We start from the raw sequence: 16,897 nt of genomic DNA, 5'->3' as shown, positions 1-16,897 counted from the left end.
GTTTTTGAACAGTGTGGGTGTTTCTGTTTTTATTTTATTTAGATTTAAAGTAAAGCAGCCTCCTCCTAGTACAGGACTTCGTGTGTTGTATACTCCTGGATCTGTAAGTATTTACTTGGACTTTCTTTCACTTGGTGCTTCTTTGAAATAATTTCAATAAATAAAATAAATCCCTAATCTTGGAATGGAATCATAGGTAACAGACCCAGAATCAGATCATTATATGAGTTAAACAAAATTCTGAACCATAGCATATTGTAGCATGAATGGGTATGTACTTGCCAGTCAGTTGGCACAAGGGAATTAGATCTTGCCTTTGTCCTTCCTCTAAGACCCCTGTAAACTGTTTTTAGCTGTGATTTTTATAAAAGGGAGTTTTTTTTTATTCCCCTCTTTTGTTCTTACCTTACTTTATTTACTGCAATTATTATTTGTTTAAAGGTGGCTGCAGGAATGAAGACTGATTTAATAATAGAATTGTATGCAATGGCAATTGGCATGGGAAAACCAGAAGGAGTTGGATATATCTCTCACCATGTGGAAATTCAAACAGAGATGGAGATGCTCTTTCTGCCTGTTACTGCAAATATCCTTTAATAACAGAATAGAATATTTGTTTTTACAGACATCATGGAGCCACAAGTGAGTACATTTGGCTCCCTGTGTAACACAGGTGGTTGAAAGGGTTCCCCTTTGGAACAGAAAAGAGAGAGAAATTCTATACACTCGCTCATGAAAATGGATGTGAAGCAGAAAGTTGTTATGATATAGATTCTTAAAAAAAATTCCAGCCCCATTCCCACAGTTCCCATTTCTTGGTCATTCCTTGGAAAAAGAAAAGAATCAGTTATTTTAACGAGATGCTTGACTGTTTAAGATATGACTTATCATGAGAACAGCACCAGAGGTCTTGGAGAGGCATCTGACCACAAGCTGATGGCCTAGCTTGTACCAAAATCAATTAGAGCACTTTTTAAAATCTTTATAACAGGCCCACTACTCCTACTGGATAGAAAAACTTTCCTTCTGGAAAAAACACCCAGAAGCTCTCACTTGTGTGAAAGAGTAACCTTTAGTCAGTTAACTGCCTGGGTGCTTTCTGCTGTATACCAAAACCTTTAAACTAGGTTTCCGTCATATACTGTTATTGACAAGAAACAAGAAGAGTGTAAGAATGAAAATATGCTCTCCATTTTACACAAAGTGCCCTACAGCAGTAATACAGTAACATGCGAAGGTCTCAGGACCACCTAAAAGGGTGAACATAAAACAAACACCCAAACCAGCCTCTGCATGTACAACTATGAAGTCACCTGCATTGCCAAGAATGTGGATGAGCGGTGAGTGATACAATAATAGTAAACAAATATTAAGGACAAAATAAGGGTCAAAACCCTTTCATCCTTTCCATACAAGATTACAACAATATCTGAAATTCAAGCAGAGTTTGCAAATAGTTTAGGGGTTATTTCAAGAGGCTAGTCAAACATATTAATGGCAAACAATTGGTGTCCAGAACAGAAGGGCAAAATAAACTCTTAATCACTTAGCAGACTTAAGTCAAAACAAGATCTGTATTGAGAAACTAAAGTAGTTTTCTTTTTCTTGAAATCTTTGTTGCACAAAGTTTGACATCCACTGTACATAAACTTAACTTTAAATGAGATGGCTACAATAACGTAAAACACTCTGCCCCTTGATGTATGCATTGTGGAATAAAGCGTTCTATAGAGCCCCATTGAACCCACCAGACAGACATCCAGGACACACGTTTAAAATCACCAAGAATAATCTCTTTAATATTCTTAAATAAAGTGCACAAAGCACCGCACTCTCCACAATTCTCCAATCAATAAACACAATCCTCCACTCCCAGCAGCTCCGTTACACACCCTCCCAACTCCGGCTCGGCCTGCTGGGGTTTCCCACAGTCCTTTTAAAGTCTATGACCCAGAAGTATTTCTTCTGCGGGTCAACACCACATCTTCCTTTATCAATTGTCCTGAAAGCACTGCGGGCTTCCTTCCTCGTGACCCCAAAGTACTTCTGGGGTGGCGTAATTGTAAAAGTCCCCGGGTTCTTGGTGAGCTCCCCCTGGCGGCACCCAGCAGGGCTGAAGAGACGGACTCCATGTCCCATGCTGCCCTGCGGGAATCTGAGGCACCATTTCCATCCAGGGGAGCTGCCATCTAGCATCCCGGGGGATGTAGTGCCCTAAAAAGGCTGACTGAAACGCCAGCTGTCCATCACAGCATCCAGTTAATTGCATGTGTTGTAGTAACCAAAGTTTGCAATAGCAGTTATAAGTGTGCAAGTTAAGACCGTGGGAGAAATAAGCAGTAAGATTTGTGATGAGCATTTAGCAATGGCAAACTAAAATACGTCCATAAAGAGTTCTTACAAACACAAATTTAACCAAATATCATTTCAGAGTTATATCTAGTAATGAATGACCTAGAAATGACTACAATCAAATATAGTTATATTAATTAATCAAATAGCAAACAAGAAAGCCAAACAATTATGTTTCCAATTGCTTCCTTATTAACAGCTAACCTCCACACAAGTAATTGCTCTAAAAAAAGAAAATTCAAAAAGTGAAAAATCATAAAACAAAAATACAATTAACTCATGATGATTTCCCAAGTCACACTTTTAGTCGATAATTATTTTGTAGTTCTTCAAGGCATTGGTCTTCTTTTTATTACCAGGGCCTAGCCTAAGTATTCAACCTGTAACTGAAAGTGCTTAAGCATAACTGGACAGAGAAAATAATGAGGAGCCAGTTCCAAACTAGCTTATGAAGCCAAGACCATGTAAACCTTTTATACAGAATAAACAGATAATCTGTAAATCTCCACAAACTTTTAAATCCCCCTGATCATTTGAAGGGATCTATGCATAAAAACAGATTATTGCTCTCGTTGCTACTATCCTTTTGTTGATCATACCACTGAGCTCTTCTCTTGAACATTTTTTGGCTCTTCTGGGTTTTAATGCTGAGTTCTAATTCTTCCCTAAGTCCTGATGATTTTTTCCTACCTTTGGTAATAAGTGTACGAGATACCAGTTACTCAGTAGATCTGAGTGCTCTTTTGGCATTAAATGGTAGGACTGGACTCCTTAAACTGCTGGAATGATTACTGAGTTTTTTAAAGCTTTTCACATCTAATCTAATTTTGTATTGGGGTGGCACAGTGGTAGTGCTAGTGCCTCAAAGTAAGGAGGCCAAGGTTTGCCTACTGAGTCCTCCTTGCATGGAATTTGCATGTTCTCCCCATGTCTGTGTGGATTTTCTCCAGGTGCCCCAGTTTCCTCTCACTGTCCAAAGACATGCAGGTTAGGTGAATTGGTGGCATTAATTGACCATAGTGTGTGTGAGTATTCACTCTGTAATGGACTGGTACCCTGACCAGGATTTGTGTCCTATACTGGCTGGGATAGGCTCCATCCCAAACTGCAACTCTGGTTTGGATTAAGTGGGTTAGAAAGGGACATGACATGATTCTGGCATTGGAAAACAATGAAGTGGCTTTGGCCACTTCTTAACTCCAAACAGCTCAAGGGCTGTTTTAACTTTTTATTAACTCTGGTGAAAGAAATGGAAGTCAACAATAGCTCACTGACTACGTTTAAACTTTACATCATAAATTGCTCTGTATGAGTCAGTTGCCTTAATATGGACTCCCACTGTATTCACATTTGTTCATGCATTAAACCTGATGCTGCCGACATATCTTTTTTTAATTGAATGGGTTTGGTAGATGTGTAATTTTACAGTATGACATACCTAATCCTTTTATCCAAAATAAGGTACAAATATAGGTGTTAATTACTGTTGTTTCCATATTTCCAGCACTAGACCTGCTGTAACATGCTACAGATCACTCACTGAAGTGGGGACTGAAACAGAAACCTCATATTTGCAGTCCAGCTCTATGGTTGCTGGGCTATGCTATCTGTTTCCTAAGCATTGCCTCTAAATAATCACAGCATAGCTGTTGTTTTCATGTTGTTTTTAAATCACCATCAGTACAATAAACTATAACAATGCTCACTTTACTCTGTTTACCCATTACAATTTAATTAACATAAATGAATATTGAATAAGCTGGAGTTTCCTTCATCTTTAGCACTATTCTACTGTTATATTAAATATTAATACATTACCATGACTGAACCTGCAAACATGGCGTAGAGTTCTTAACATTAAAGCACTAGTTCTGACAGAAGCAGTATATGAAAACAGACCAAAGGGCTATCCACAGGGAGTGGCAGCACCAAGAGTTCAGCTGATTTCAGCTTCACCCTCCTCCAGACTCGGGATAATCCGGCCTCACAGAACATAACGTAAGTTTGTGTGTCTATGTTTTTGTTTAAATACTTTTTTTATTAATAAAAACCTATATAGGCCAGAAGGTAAGCTAAGGAGAAATTAATGTATTAACTTAAAAAATATTAATATAACAAATAATACTCATTTTACTGTGGTGGGTTGGCACCCTGCCCGGGATTGGTTCCTGCCTTGTGCCCTGTGTTGGCTGGGATTGGCTCCAGCAGACCCCCGTGACCCTGTGTTCGGATTCAGCGGGTTGGAAAATGGATGGATGGATACTCATTTTATTAAAACAGTTCCATGCAAACTACCTGCCCTCTTTCAGATTTTCCAAAATATTTGCATATTTTTTCATTCAATTTGCTACTTTCTTCATGCAAATTATATTACGAAATAAGTATATTGTAAATGAATGAAAAGTCCTTGTGTAAAAATGCAATAACCATCTACAATTCATTAACCTTATTTCACAATTTCTAACTTCAGTAAGTGCAGTGTTCTTCTCATTAATGATCAGTCTGCAATATTGCCATAAAGGCGTTCCAGCCGGGATGATCAAACTTGTGGATGATTTTATGGTTTCCTTCTGAAGTGAGATAAGTAATAAGTATATTCAGTAATCTTAGAAACCTTCTCCATTTCATAGCTCTGTCTTTAATTGTGGTTTGCGTGTTTAAAAGTAAATATTGCCAGTCAAATATGCATCAGTATTTTTGAGGCTGTTTAAGAAGTATTTACTCAGATAACCCTAGGTATTACTTGAACTACATTAATTGAAATGGGTATAAACAGTTACCCGTTTCTACCAGGGAAAATGTTGCAACACATTGTTTGTAAAACAGTGGCTTTTTTGGCATGAAAACTCTGGTACCACGAAAAAAGACAAAATATCACCCACCATTTCCACGGCAGGAATAAGGAGCTAGAGTTCCTTTAAATATTCCAATAAACCATTACACTGTGCCAAGCGCTTTATTGTTTGCTTTCTATATGCATCATCCACACCTTCACACTATTCTATATCTCATTCATACATCTCACTCTTTGTCATGCCCCAACACCAGGGGTTGGCGAGCGAAGCGAGTAGGGGGCGGAGCCCCCTAGTTGTTATATAACATTGAATCACAGTGGATTTACCTTTTTGACAATGATCAGCAGTCAAACTGAAAACAGATCTCTTGAAAGTGGTTCAATCACAAATATAAAACACAAAATAATAAAGCACATACTGTGGATATGCTTCATTGCAGCAGGCCATTGAAGGCTTGTGAGGGAAGAAGGAGAGATGAATGCAGCAAAATACAGAGAAATCCTGGAGAAAAACCTGATCCAATCTGCAAAAAACCTGCACCTTGGAAGAAAATGTGTTTTCTAGCAAGACAATGACTCCAAGAATAAAGTCAAAGCTACACAGGTAGTCCAGATCTCAGTCCAATTGGGAATTTGTGGCTGGGCTTGAAAAAGGCTGTTCACTCACAATCCCCAAGCAACCTTACAAAACTTGAAAAGCTTTGCAAAGAAGAATGGGAAAAATGTCAGTGTCTAGATGTGCAAAGATGATAGTGACCTGTGTAAACAAACTGAAGGCTGCCATGGCTACCAAAGGGGCATCTACTAAATACTGACTTGATGGTGATGAATACTTATGTGATCAATTAGTTTTTGTTTAATATTTGTAATTAAGCAGGCAGCTTTATAAAGATCTGTTTTAACTTTTTAATTAAAGAATAATTTTCTGTTGATCAATTTCAAAAAGTTGTCTGTTGTAAACACAAAGACAAGATAGAGATGTCATGAGTGTTGGGGTCCCAGCTAGGAATAAACCCCTTAAATTGGAAAAGGCAAAGAAAAAAGTAACAAAGAGAATAACAGTGAGCTGAAGGGAGGATAATTCCTCAGATTGTTTTAAACTCCACTTAGCTTAAACAGGGAAAGATCAGCCTCCTGCAGATGATGGTTCAGGCAGAACACCAACTTCTGGTTGTGTAGTTTCTTTCAGTGATCAGGAGCAGAAGAGGCATGGCTTTGATGGCAGGACAGAAGAGACATCTTTCTCCATTCTTAGGGCAAAAGCAGAAAGTAGATTACAGACTTTGCAACACCCTTATTCTTTCTACTGTGTTCATTATAACGAGACCCCTGAAGGCACTCGCCTGTCTCACTTGTTTGTCATTTTATATATTATTTTTTTTTTTTTTTGTTCTTTATTTCATCTTATATGATTTCTCGTATTAGAAATTTGTTAGTTTTCGCATACCCCTTGGGGTGAGAGCGCAGGGTCAGCCATTGTACAGCGCCCCTGGAGCAATTACAGGTTAAGGGTCTTGCTCAAGGGCCCAGCAGAGTAGGATCTCTTTTGGCAGTGACGGGGATTCGAACCGGCAACCTTCAGGATACCAGCGCAGATCCTTAGCCTCAGAGCCACCACTCCACCCTAAATTTTTGCAATTTGTAATGTGTTTTCTGTTTTAAGAATTTTGTTTTTGCCTTTTTAATACGTCTACAAGAATGCACATTGGTGGAAACATAAGGACATAGAATATAAAATCAAAAGAAATTTGACAGGTGAGAAGAGGCCATCCAGCTCATCAAGCTTATCTGTTTAGTTAATAGCTAAGCTGTCCCAAATATCTGATCCAGACACTTCTTAAAGGTTGCCAAGGTTTCTGCTTCAACTACACATGCCTTGGTAGTTTGTTTCAGATTCCTACAACTTTTTGCGTAAAAAAAGTGTTTCCTTGCTTCAGCCCTAAATGCTCTTCTCCTTAATTTTGTGATTCACCCTTAAGCGGATAGATTCTGCTGGATCTACTTTACTAATGCCTTTGAGGATTTTGAAGAAGTAAGTAAGGTCTTTCACAGAGTGTCATCTACTGAAGTCTAAACAGGTTTAATTCTCTGAGTACGACTAGTCATTAAGTCCTGGGACCTCATGTATAAACAGTGCGTACGCACAAAAATGTTGTGTAAGAACATTTCCATGTCCAAATCACGATGTATAAAACCTAAACTTGCCATTAAGCCAAGCACATTTCCATGGTAGCTCATACCCTGTCGTACGCAATTTCTGTGCTCAGTTTTGCAGACTGGTGGCACCCAGCATCAAAGGAGTGCTACTGTTCCTTTCTTTTTTTACATCCACATCCCTGATGCGGCTTTATAAATACACTGAAATTAACCGCATATTGTTTATTAGTTTAATGCATCTGATTATACTGTAATTAACCTGTAACAATATAATGGTCCACAGAATGGTCAAACTATTCTAAATACATAGCTGCTTTAGCGTTGTTACTCTCACTGCACCTTATTCTTCTTCTTCTTCTTTCAGCTGCTCCCGTTAGGGGTTGCCACAGCGGATCTTCTTTTTCCATATTACTCTTCACTGCACCAGAGTATTTATATCACTGTATCTGAGTGGGGAATCACAGCTGTACAGCAGCTGATCAGAAAGAGAATTATCGGTATACAGCATCAAGCACATGCTGCCTCAGCCATGCTGTCTATTGAACTGCTCTCACACGGCAACTGCTTCAGAGCCTTTCCTGTACTGACCTCGCGGTTCAAAAACAGTTTCATCCCAGGAGCTCTAAACGCACTCAATCAGTCCATCAAGTGCTCCTTGTAGAACGCTTTGTACAGTACTTACAGTATAAGTACAATCACCTCACTGTAAACTTGAGATACAGTAATACAGTTATACAGTTATAATATTGCACAACCTGAGCCACTTTATAAAGCATGTGTTTACATATGACAATATCATTTTTAAGATGAAATGCAGCAAAATATGTTTATTATATTATACAGATAAAACTTTAACTTCATTTAAATAATCTACACTGTATATTGTTAATAATTAAACATGTGAGGACACGGTGCCACAGAGCTAGTGAGTCACTGGAGCTCCATTCACGGATTGTTCCTGCCTTGCGTTGTATTCTTGCTGGGGCTAGCATGACACTGGAAGGATAGATGGATAGAGTAATTTAACATGTACTACGAAGATATATCAATGTTCCTTAAAAGTTTTGAAGAATCGGCGTTCTAAGCTTACAGATGGCTTAACATCTATTACAGAGCTGATTGTGTGGAGATTTGGTATTTGGAGAAAGATAAGTAAGGACAGGAATTGGGGGTTAGTACGTTTGAAACAGACAGTACTGCTGCAGTAAATTATTTCATCGAAGGTCGCGCAGGAAGCATCTTGTGTGAGACATGAACAATCACTGTGCCACCGTGTTCCCATGTTTAATAACATGCTTTAACTCCTATCATCATGAAAATGATATCACGTATACATCTCAGTATTTTAATTATTCAGAGAGTCGTAATATTACAAATACAATGGATTGTGTGTCCTGTCGGAGGAAGAGAAAGCCCGGAAGCACATAGTGATTCACACACATAGAGCACACTGAAGATCAAATACAAAACAAAGTATATAACGTGCTACTTTAGTTACAATGGGATTTGAGAAACTAGTAAATTAAACGATTTTAAGATGAAGTTTATGATGTTCTACTTTAATGACAAAATAAACTACGTGATTAAAGTGGAAATTTAAAGATTAAAGTTGACATTTCATGCTTTTTTCCCCACTGTGTGCCGTTTTTTTTTCTCTGTACCCTTATAAGCTTTCATATGACACTCAGACGGTGGGCTACGACTCGCCTTTTCACAGCGACTTTGATATGTGACAACTTCTTTTTTTATTTCGAGCACTGTGCAACTTTGTGAACTTGGGCTTTCGAGTTTCTCCGGCACGCTATGTCACTCGATCAACTTCCTTTTGTTGTTTATACAAATGTTTAAACCAACAAATAGTACGTTTTTCTTTGCCTCCACTTGGTATTTGGTGAAATTCTTCTATTTTCCCTCATGCTTTTGTCATTGTCTTTTCACGAAGGCTGAGCTTAAGGGCTATTTATATTGATTTGCATATTCAAAGAGGTGTAATTCTGGGAGGAGTCTGGGAGGGGACAGCAGGCACGTGCACGTATGTTACTTTTCACACTGACTGGGTTTTATGGAGCAGAAGAACGTGGAAGTTGGCGAACGCACAGATTTATGCATCTGGATTTTTTTTTGCGTAAGCACATTTCCGCTTTTTTCTACATGTCATGTTATGGTGTGAATTCTACGCACGGCGTTATGCATCCTACTTGCTCTTCTCTGCACAGGTTCTGGTGTTATTATGAGAAAAGCGCTATATAAATGTAAAGAATTATTATTATTATGTCTTTCTTGTACCATGGTGACCAGAACTGCACACAATACTCCAGATTTGCTCTGACTGTTGGATTATATAGTCTGAGCATAACTTCCCTTGATTTGTATTCAACAGTTTTTACAATATAACCTAACATTTTATTTGCCTTTTTAATTGCTTCTGCACAAAGTTTACATGATGAAAATGTTGTGTCAACATAAACACCTAAATCCTTTTTAGATGTTTCTTCCTTTAGGAAAATGTAAATTATTTTTAAAATAAATTATTACCATAATACCATATATGCAGAGTTTGGATGAATATTACAAGTGTACTTTTTTCACAAATCTTTAATGTGGTTCATAATATTTACTTACTAAATCATTTAATGAAGTCTATCTGAAAAGTTAATTTTAAAAGTATTAAAAAAAAAATTATATTCATTTTGTTTTTCTTTCTTGCAGATCCTATACAGACTTTTATAGCAGAGGCTTCAGAAGGTGTAGATCAAGTCCATGTCTGGAGAATATAGAGGGAATTATATTTTTTTGGAATTATTTCCATGCATTACTGTGTTAACTTATGTGTTATATATCTATTGTTGTTTAAATTTTCATTTATATCCAGAAAAAATTTTTGGTTTTTAAATATTACAGCAGCGGCACGGTGGCGCAGTGGTAGCGCTGCTGCCTCTCAGTAATGAGACCTGGGTTCGCTTCCCGGGTCCTCCCTGCGTGGAGTTTGCATGTTCTCCCCGTGTCTGCGTGGGTTTCCTCCGGGTGCTGCGGTTTCCTCCCACAGTCCAAAGACATGCAGGTTAGGTGCATTGACGATCCTAAATTGTGCTTGGTGTATGTGTGTGGGTGTGCTCAGCGGTGGGTTGGTGCCCTGCCCAGGGATTTGTTCCTACCTTGTGCCCTGTGTTGGCTGGGATTGGTTCCAGCAGACCCCCATGACCCTGTGTTAGGATATAGCAGGTTGGATAATGGATGGAATATTACGGCTGCTCTGATGCAGAGCTTTTGCTGATATTACTATACTGTACATGCTGTATGGAAAGACCAATTGATTTGTAAATTTATAAGAAATGCTGTATTCAGGGAAACAGAAATAGATTTTTCAGAATTAGACACTAATTTTACTTAAGTATATTAATCTCTGTTGCAAGGAGTAATTTTTAAAACACACAAAGCTGCCTTTGAAAATTACCAAGAACAAAAGAACTTAAACTTCAAGTGAGTGACTATTTGAAAAAAAAGAGTGTTACCTGGCTTTGTGTGACTAAAAATGAAAAACAGCCATGATGTTAGTTTGTAATTATTATTAGTACAAATGGGAGTGGATATGGATGTTTAAGTTATAGCAGAATTCCAGTTTCGTACAGGCTCAATAAATCAAAGTGTGATTACTGGGATTGAAGAAGTGTAGAGAACGGAGAGGGGATTACATACATTTTAATGGAGAGATTTTTTTACCGTGAATTAAATATTTGAGACCTTGTATAGTTTGTCCATGTTTTGAAGGAAACAGAACACAGGGTATACATTCTAGGTAGTGTTAAGAGTGTTTTTTTTTATAAAATGTCAGGATTATACTTCTTACCAATTTAAATTCACTCAGCCAGAATAAGAGGGTGCATTAGGGAATACTGTATGTGTATTATCAGACAAGCTGAACTGCTGGAGACGCACCATGTCCTGCTTTTGGCTAGTCAGAAAGTGAGCATTGACTCCTAACAACATTAATGCAGAGTTACATCAGTGCCAAACCTTTAACTGATCATCTTAACATCATCCATATAAGAAATCTGAAATAGAACTTAAACATGAAAAAAAGATAAAAAGAGTCAAGATAGATGCAAGTGCTTATTCTCTTGTGGTAACATATAATAGCAAAGGTCATTGAGGACCCCCGCCTTGTTTGTAGTGTCGTTGAGAGGTACCATGCTTTCTCTTACAGCCTCAAGTTCTCAGTGACTCCACTGTTTAGTTTTCCACAGGTCCGAAAACGAGAACCAGGACTTTATAAGTCCTGGGCTTTAGCTAACCTCTGAACTAATTGCACAATAAATGTATATATGGGAGGTCTCTTTGTAATTTCTGAAATAGTACTTTCAGTATTTTGATATCTATTTCTAAATATTGTGACTTTAGTCTCTGTAATGATCTGTAATGATTTCCAGTCTATACAGGAACTACAGCCTATATACTAACTCTCAAAGTTTTGTCACAGTAGGATTATGTCCAGTAACATGTAAATTATTTCCCTTGGTTTAGCTTCTTCCACTGTCTGTCTTTTACAAGGAAATTCAATCAGAAATGTTGATACAAAACCAACCTTCTCCTAAACATTTTTATCAATCATTAGTACATCAATGAAGCAATTTTTCTCGCCCTTTGTATGTACTGTAAAGATCATGTTATGAGTAGTAATAGAAATGTCTTATTTTGATAATGTTTGAAAAAAAAAAGTGAAAAATAAAGTACAGGTACCTGTAAACCGTGTCTTAAAAATGCAGTATTTTATAAACTTCCATCACTAATACATTTTTCTTGCAAACAAAATGGGGTTATTTTGTGTTAATAAGGCTTATTTTATAATCTACATTTTTCTATTAAAATATAAAAGCTGCTATTATCAAATGAAAAGTATATTTTATGTACAATAAAATAAGATTGTAATGCATTATCAAAGAGTAGCTATTACTGCATAAACTGTAATATTTTATATAAAAGCACAGTTAAATTAACTCAAGTACTTTTAAAACTAAAAACAATTAATATTTTCCCAATAAATATAAAAATGTAAAAAATAAAGAAATAATCTCATGAATGACAGTATATGTGCTGTAAGGCTAAGATCTGCGCTGGTATCTGTAAGGTTGCCAGTTCAAATCCCCATTACTGCCAAAAGAAATCCTAATCCATTGTGCCCTTGAGCAAGGCCCTTAACCTGCAGTTGCTCCAGGGGTGCTGTACAATGGCTGACCCAAGGGGTTTGTGAAAACTAACAAATTCCTAATACAATAAACTGTATAAGGCAAAATGAAAAGAAAAACTGTGTACTCGTCTCCCTTATGGTCATGTGGCTTGGGTTAACTGACCTGTGCGAGTATTTACACTGACAAAGTCACTATTTGTGTTGGACGTGAAGAAACCACTTCTCCTGTACTTCTCCGTCCCTCCCTGGCAACCCCATTCGAGGTTTACTGCTAAACACATCTTACTTGAGTCTAGATCAACCTTCCTCCTCCCACTTCAGAGCTCACAGCACATAGTACCCCCGTACTATGCTATTTCACCAGTGGTTGAAGTGAAATCATACAGGGGGTTACTCTGTATTGTTGACTTCTTGACTCCCCCTTGCAATGAGTTTTAAATTTTACATGACACTTTAGTCTAGTGGCCCCCCTTGGAGATCAGAGCATGTTTATTTTAGCATATGGCATCAAGCAGCATGGGGTCTTGTGTTTACAGGGCAGCAGAGCACATTTATTTTAGCATGTGATAGTGTGGAGCAGGGAGCTTGATATCAAGAGCGTGTTGATGTTAGTATATGAAATCAAAGAGCCCTTCATGCCCTGATCCCCTCTCTTTCTCTTGTGCAGAACATTTCACCTTCTTCACTTCTTCTATCCTATTGCTAGTGCAGCTTTTTTGCCAGTAGCTTTTATTTGCACACGTGACAAGCCCCATAACTGCGCACTTAGCATTGCTGTGCTGAGAAAACATTGCGATACGTTAGGATAGTCCCTTTGTTACAAAATTATTATTGACAGATATTAAGATATAAAAAAAAGACATGTCGGTTAATTTTCTTTTTTTTATAATGACACCAAATTTCAAAGAAATCCTCATAAGACTTTGGGGTATTTAGTTTGTCTATTGTAGGCAATGTTTTTCCCCATAAATATTCTTCTTTTTTCAGCTGCTCCCGATAGGAGTCGCCACAGCGGATCATCTTTTTCCGTATCTTCTTGTTCTCTGCATCTTACTCTGTTACACCCATCACCTGCATGTCCTCTCTCACCACATCCATGAACCTTCTCTTAGGCCTTCCTCTTTTCCTGTTCCCTGGCAACTCTATCCATAGCATCCCTTTCCCAATATACTCGGCATTTCTCCTCTGCACATGTCCAAATTAACGCAATCGCGCCTCTCTGACTTTGCCTCCAAACCATCCAACCTGAGCTGACCCTCTGATGTACTCATTTCTAATCCTATCTGTAACATAGCTGGCCTCACTGCCATCCTGTAGGCCAGGGGTGTCCAAACTTTTTTCAAGGAGGGCCAGATTTGATAATGTAAAAGTGCCTGAGGGCCAACAGCCCCTGATGACATTATTTTAAACAATAAAAGATGCATATGAATATTCTGTTATTTAATGTTGTCATTTTCACACAGCAAAAGAAAAAATATGCAAATGTAAGCATTTAGATATGCAGATCACAGCATACAAGTTATCTGAATTTCTAGCAGAAATTGAAAACATTCAGAAACTCTGTAAAATACAGCTGTGTCTAATTCTGATAACAGAGCAACAGGTAAGCTATTGACACTGATGTGAAGGGTGAAACTGAGATCTGGATTTCAGTACACAGGCCAGGTCTGTTCGAGAGCAGTAGTAGACATGCGTAAAATATCACATAGGTGGGAGTCACTAAGTCTTGATCTCAAGTGGTTCTTGTTTAAGTTCAGAACAGAGAAAGTCTGCTCACAGAAATATGTAGAGCCAAACAAGCTCAACATTTTCTTTACAAATGTTCGCATTTCTGGAAACTTGCCGTTATCCAGCTGCCAGTAAAAAGGCACAAGAGACAGCTGCTGCTGTCGGCTACGGCACTCGTTGTCACACTGAAGCTCAATCAGCTCTAGCTGTAGGTGTGCTGGAGGCTCATCAGGGTCCACACTGAAGGGAGAAGAGAATAGCAACAAGTTATTTTCAATTGCAGCAAAATCTCGAAAGCGGTCGTTGAACTCACTAGCAAGAGATGCGATGATTACTGCATACCTTTTTGTTTGCACTACCATATTATCAACCATGACATCCCGCAAAATGTGTGGTGCAGGGCTCTGTTTGTGACATGTGTCTCTGGAAAAGTTGCAGTTTCATTTTAAAGGCCTTTATGTGTGAATATAGTTGGCTCACTACTGCATTTTGTCCTTGAAGGCTAACGTTCAGCGCATTCAGATGCTTTGTTATGTCAACCAAAAAAGCCAAGTCTGCTATCCACTCAGTGTCTGACAGTTCTTGCATTAGCTGTTTCTTTTCAGCCAAATACTGTCCAATTTCCCCTTTAAGAGAGAAAAATCACTGCAGTGCTGATCCCCTGCTGAGCCACCTCACATCGTTGTGATATATTACATCTCCATATTCAGCGTGGATGTCAAGCAGGAACTGCTGGAACTGGCGGTGGTATAGAGCATTAGAATGGATGAAATTAATTGCCTTTACCACTGGATTCATGACATTGTCAAATCTTAGATGTTTGGCGCAAAGAACCTGCTGATGAATGATGCAATGGAGTTTAACAGCGTCGCCTCCTTCGTCGCTGACTTTGTTGCAGATTAGTGTGGACAATCCACTTCGTTCACCAGCCATGTCAGGTGCACCATCTGTAATAATCCCACTAAGCTTGCTCCATGGTAGTTTCATGTCATCAACAGCTGAACAAACATTATGGAATAAATCAGTTCCTTTTGTTTGGCCTTTGAGGCTTTTGAGGTCCAGCGTCTCTTCTGTTATGTTTATGTCACCATCAGCACCTCTCAAAAAAATCAGTAACTGAACAGTGTCTGATGCATCTGTGCTTTCATTGCAGGCTAAAGAAAAAACATCAAAATTTGTTGACTTGTCTCCCAGTTGTCTTCTAACATCTGATGACAGCTCTTCAGTTCTCCATGCCACACTGTTAAGAGCGAGGCAAATGTTGGAAAATTCTTTCTTCTTTTCGGGGCAAATGTGTTCTACTATTTTCACAACACAGTCTTTAACAAACTCACCTTCTGTAAAAGCTTTTCCATGTTTAGCAATTAACATAGCCACTTCATAGCTAGCTTTGGTGATGTTTTAATTTGGCTCATGGGCCCGTGTAAAGAACCACTGCTGGGCGGCTAAGCTCTCGTCGAGTTGCTTCACTTTTTCAGCAAGGTCAATCTCTGATAGCTTGTCATATGTACTAGCATGTTTTGTCTCGTAGTGTCTCTTCACATTATATTCCTTATACAAAGCAACAGTCTCGTGGCAAATTAGGCAGACACAGTTGTTTCGGTTTTCAGTGAAAAAATATTGTAACTTCCACCTTGCCTGGAAGCGGCATCCTTCATTATCAACTTTCCTTTTTTGTACTTGCTGTAGCCATGACAGTTGTACGCTCACAGCAAATTTTACACAGCCATACAGTAGGGTACCATCATTACAGTTGTAGAAATTGTCATACTAATGAAGAAGAATATATAATGAGGAACAAAGACAAATGTTATCTACTGATAATAAAATAAATGTATCTAACTTTTCATTTTAGTTTTTACAAATATTAATCAACAATTGAAAGCCTTTCATTTGTCATTGTTGGGGATCCTTATGCTGTGGAGAGCTCTCAGGAATCTTGTTTCAGCTTTTCAATTGCTTAATTAAAGAGCACAAAGAGAAGAGGCTTTGGAAGAGCTCTGAAATCTGTCTTTTTTTTTTTCAAAAAAGAACTGCCCAATGAAATTAAATGATTATCATCCAGAAGCTCATTACATCACCTATGGCAAAATGTTTGGAGTGGCTAGTTCTTGTTTGCCTTACTGTACAGTTTGGCTTCTCTTTGGATCTGCTGCAGTGTGCATACAGACAGAGCTGTTGAGTGGAGGATACAGTCATGACTTCTCTTTATACCAGATATACACATTTGGAGAAGCCACATTCTTGTGTATGAAGGCTGTCTATTGACTTTAACTGCATTCAATTTTGATAGAATTTTCAGTGAATTACAAGAGTTACAGTTGGACCCCTTTCTCACCCTATGGATTATGGACTTTCTCCTTAACAGGGTGCAGATTGTTAAGGTTGATCATTTTATTTCTATAGTCCATTATACATTGATATCTTGAGATGATCTGACAGTATTTTTTTAGCTTTCAAGTTTGCAGATGATACAACATTGAATGACACCACTAACAATGTGGCACATTTTGAGGAATAAGCCAAGACGAGAAGAGGTGGTGCCAGGAGAACAACCATCAACTAAATGTGAAGAAAACAAAAGGTCTTTGCTATTACTAATGCCAGTGTACTAATCTAGGTACAGACGAAAACCTACAAAACATTAGGCACTAAACGTTAAACACCCATGACACAGTCCA

The 16,897-nt window shown here is 38.2% G+C and overlaps 1 protein-coding gene across 1 annotated transcript in view; it reads left to right on the top strand.

Moving 5' to 3' along the window:
- spag17 (sperm associated antigen 17) overlaps positions 1 to 10,177 on the top strand; it is a 143,097-nt gene extending 132,920 nt beyond the window's left edge. Inside the window, exons 46-49 of the mRNA XM_051926662.1 lie at positions 43 to 103; positions 442 to 586; positions 4,219 to 4,350; positions 10,013 to 10,177. Coding sequence (XP_051782622.1) covers positions 43 to 103; positions 442 to 586; positions 4,219 to 4,349 — 337 coding nt within the window. The 3' untranslated portion in view covers position 4,350; positions 10,013 to 10,177. The remainder of the gene's footprint in view (positions 1 to 42; positions 104 to 441; positions 587 to 4,218; positions 4,351 to 10,012) is intronic.
- The last annotated feature ends 6,720 nt before the right edge of the window (positions 10,178 to 16,897 follow it).

This window comes from Erpetoichthys calabaricus, chromosome 4 (genome assembly GCF_900747795.2).
Source record: "Erpetoichthys calabaricus chromosome 4, fErpCal1.3, whole genome shotgun sequence".
NCBI classification, from domain to species: Eukaryota; Metazoa; Chordata; class Cladistia; order Polypteriformes; family Polypteridae; genus Erpetoichthys; species Erpetoichthys calabaricus.
The sequence above is the reverse complement of the archived record's forward strand: the minus strand, read 5'-3'. Positions and strand labels throughout refer to the sequence as shown.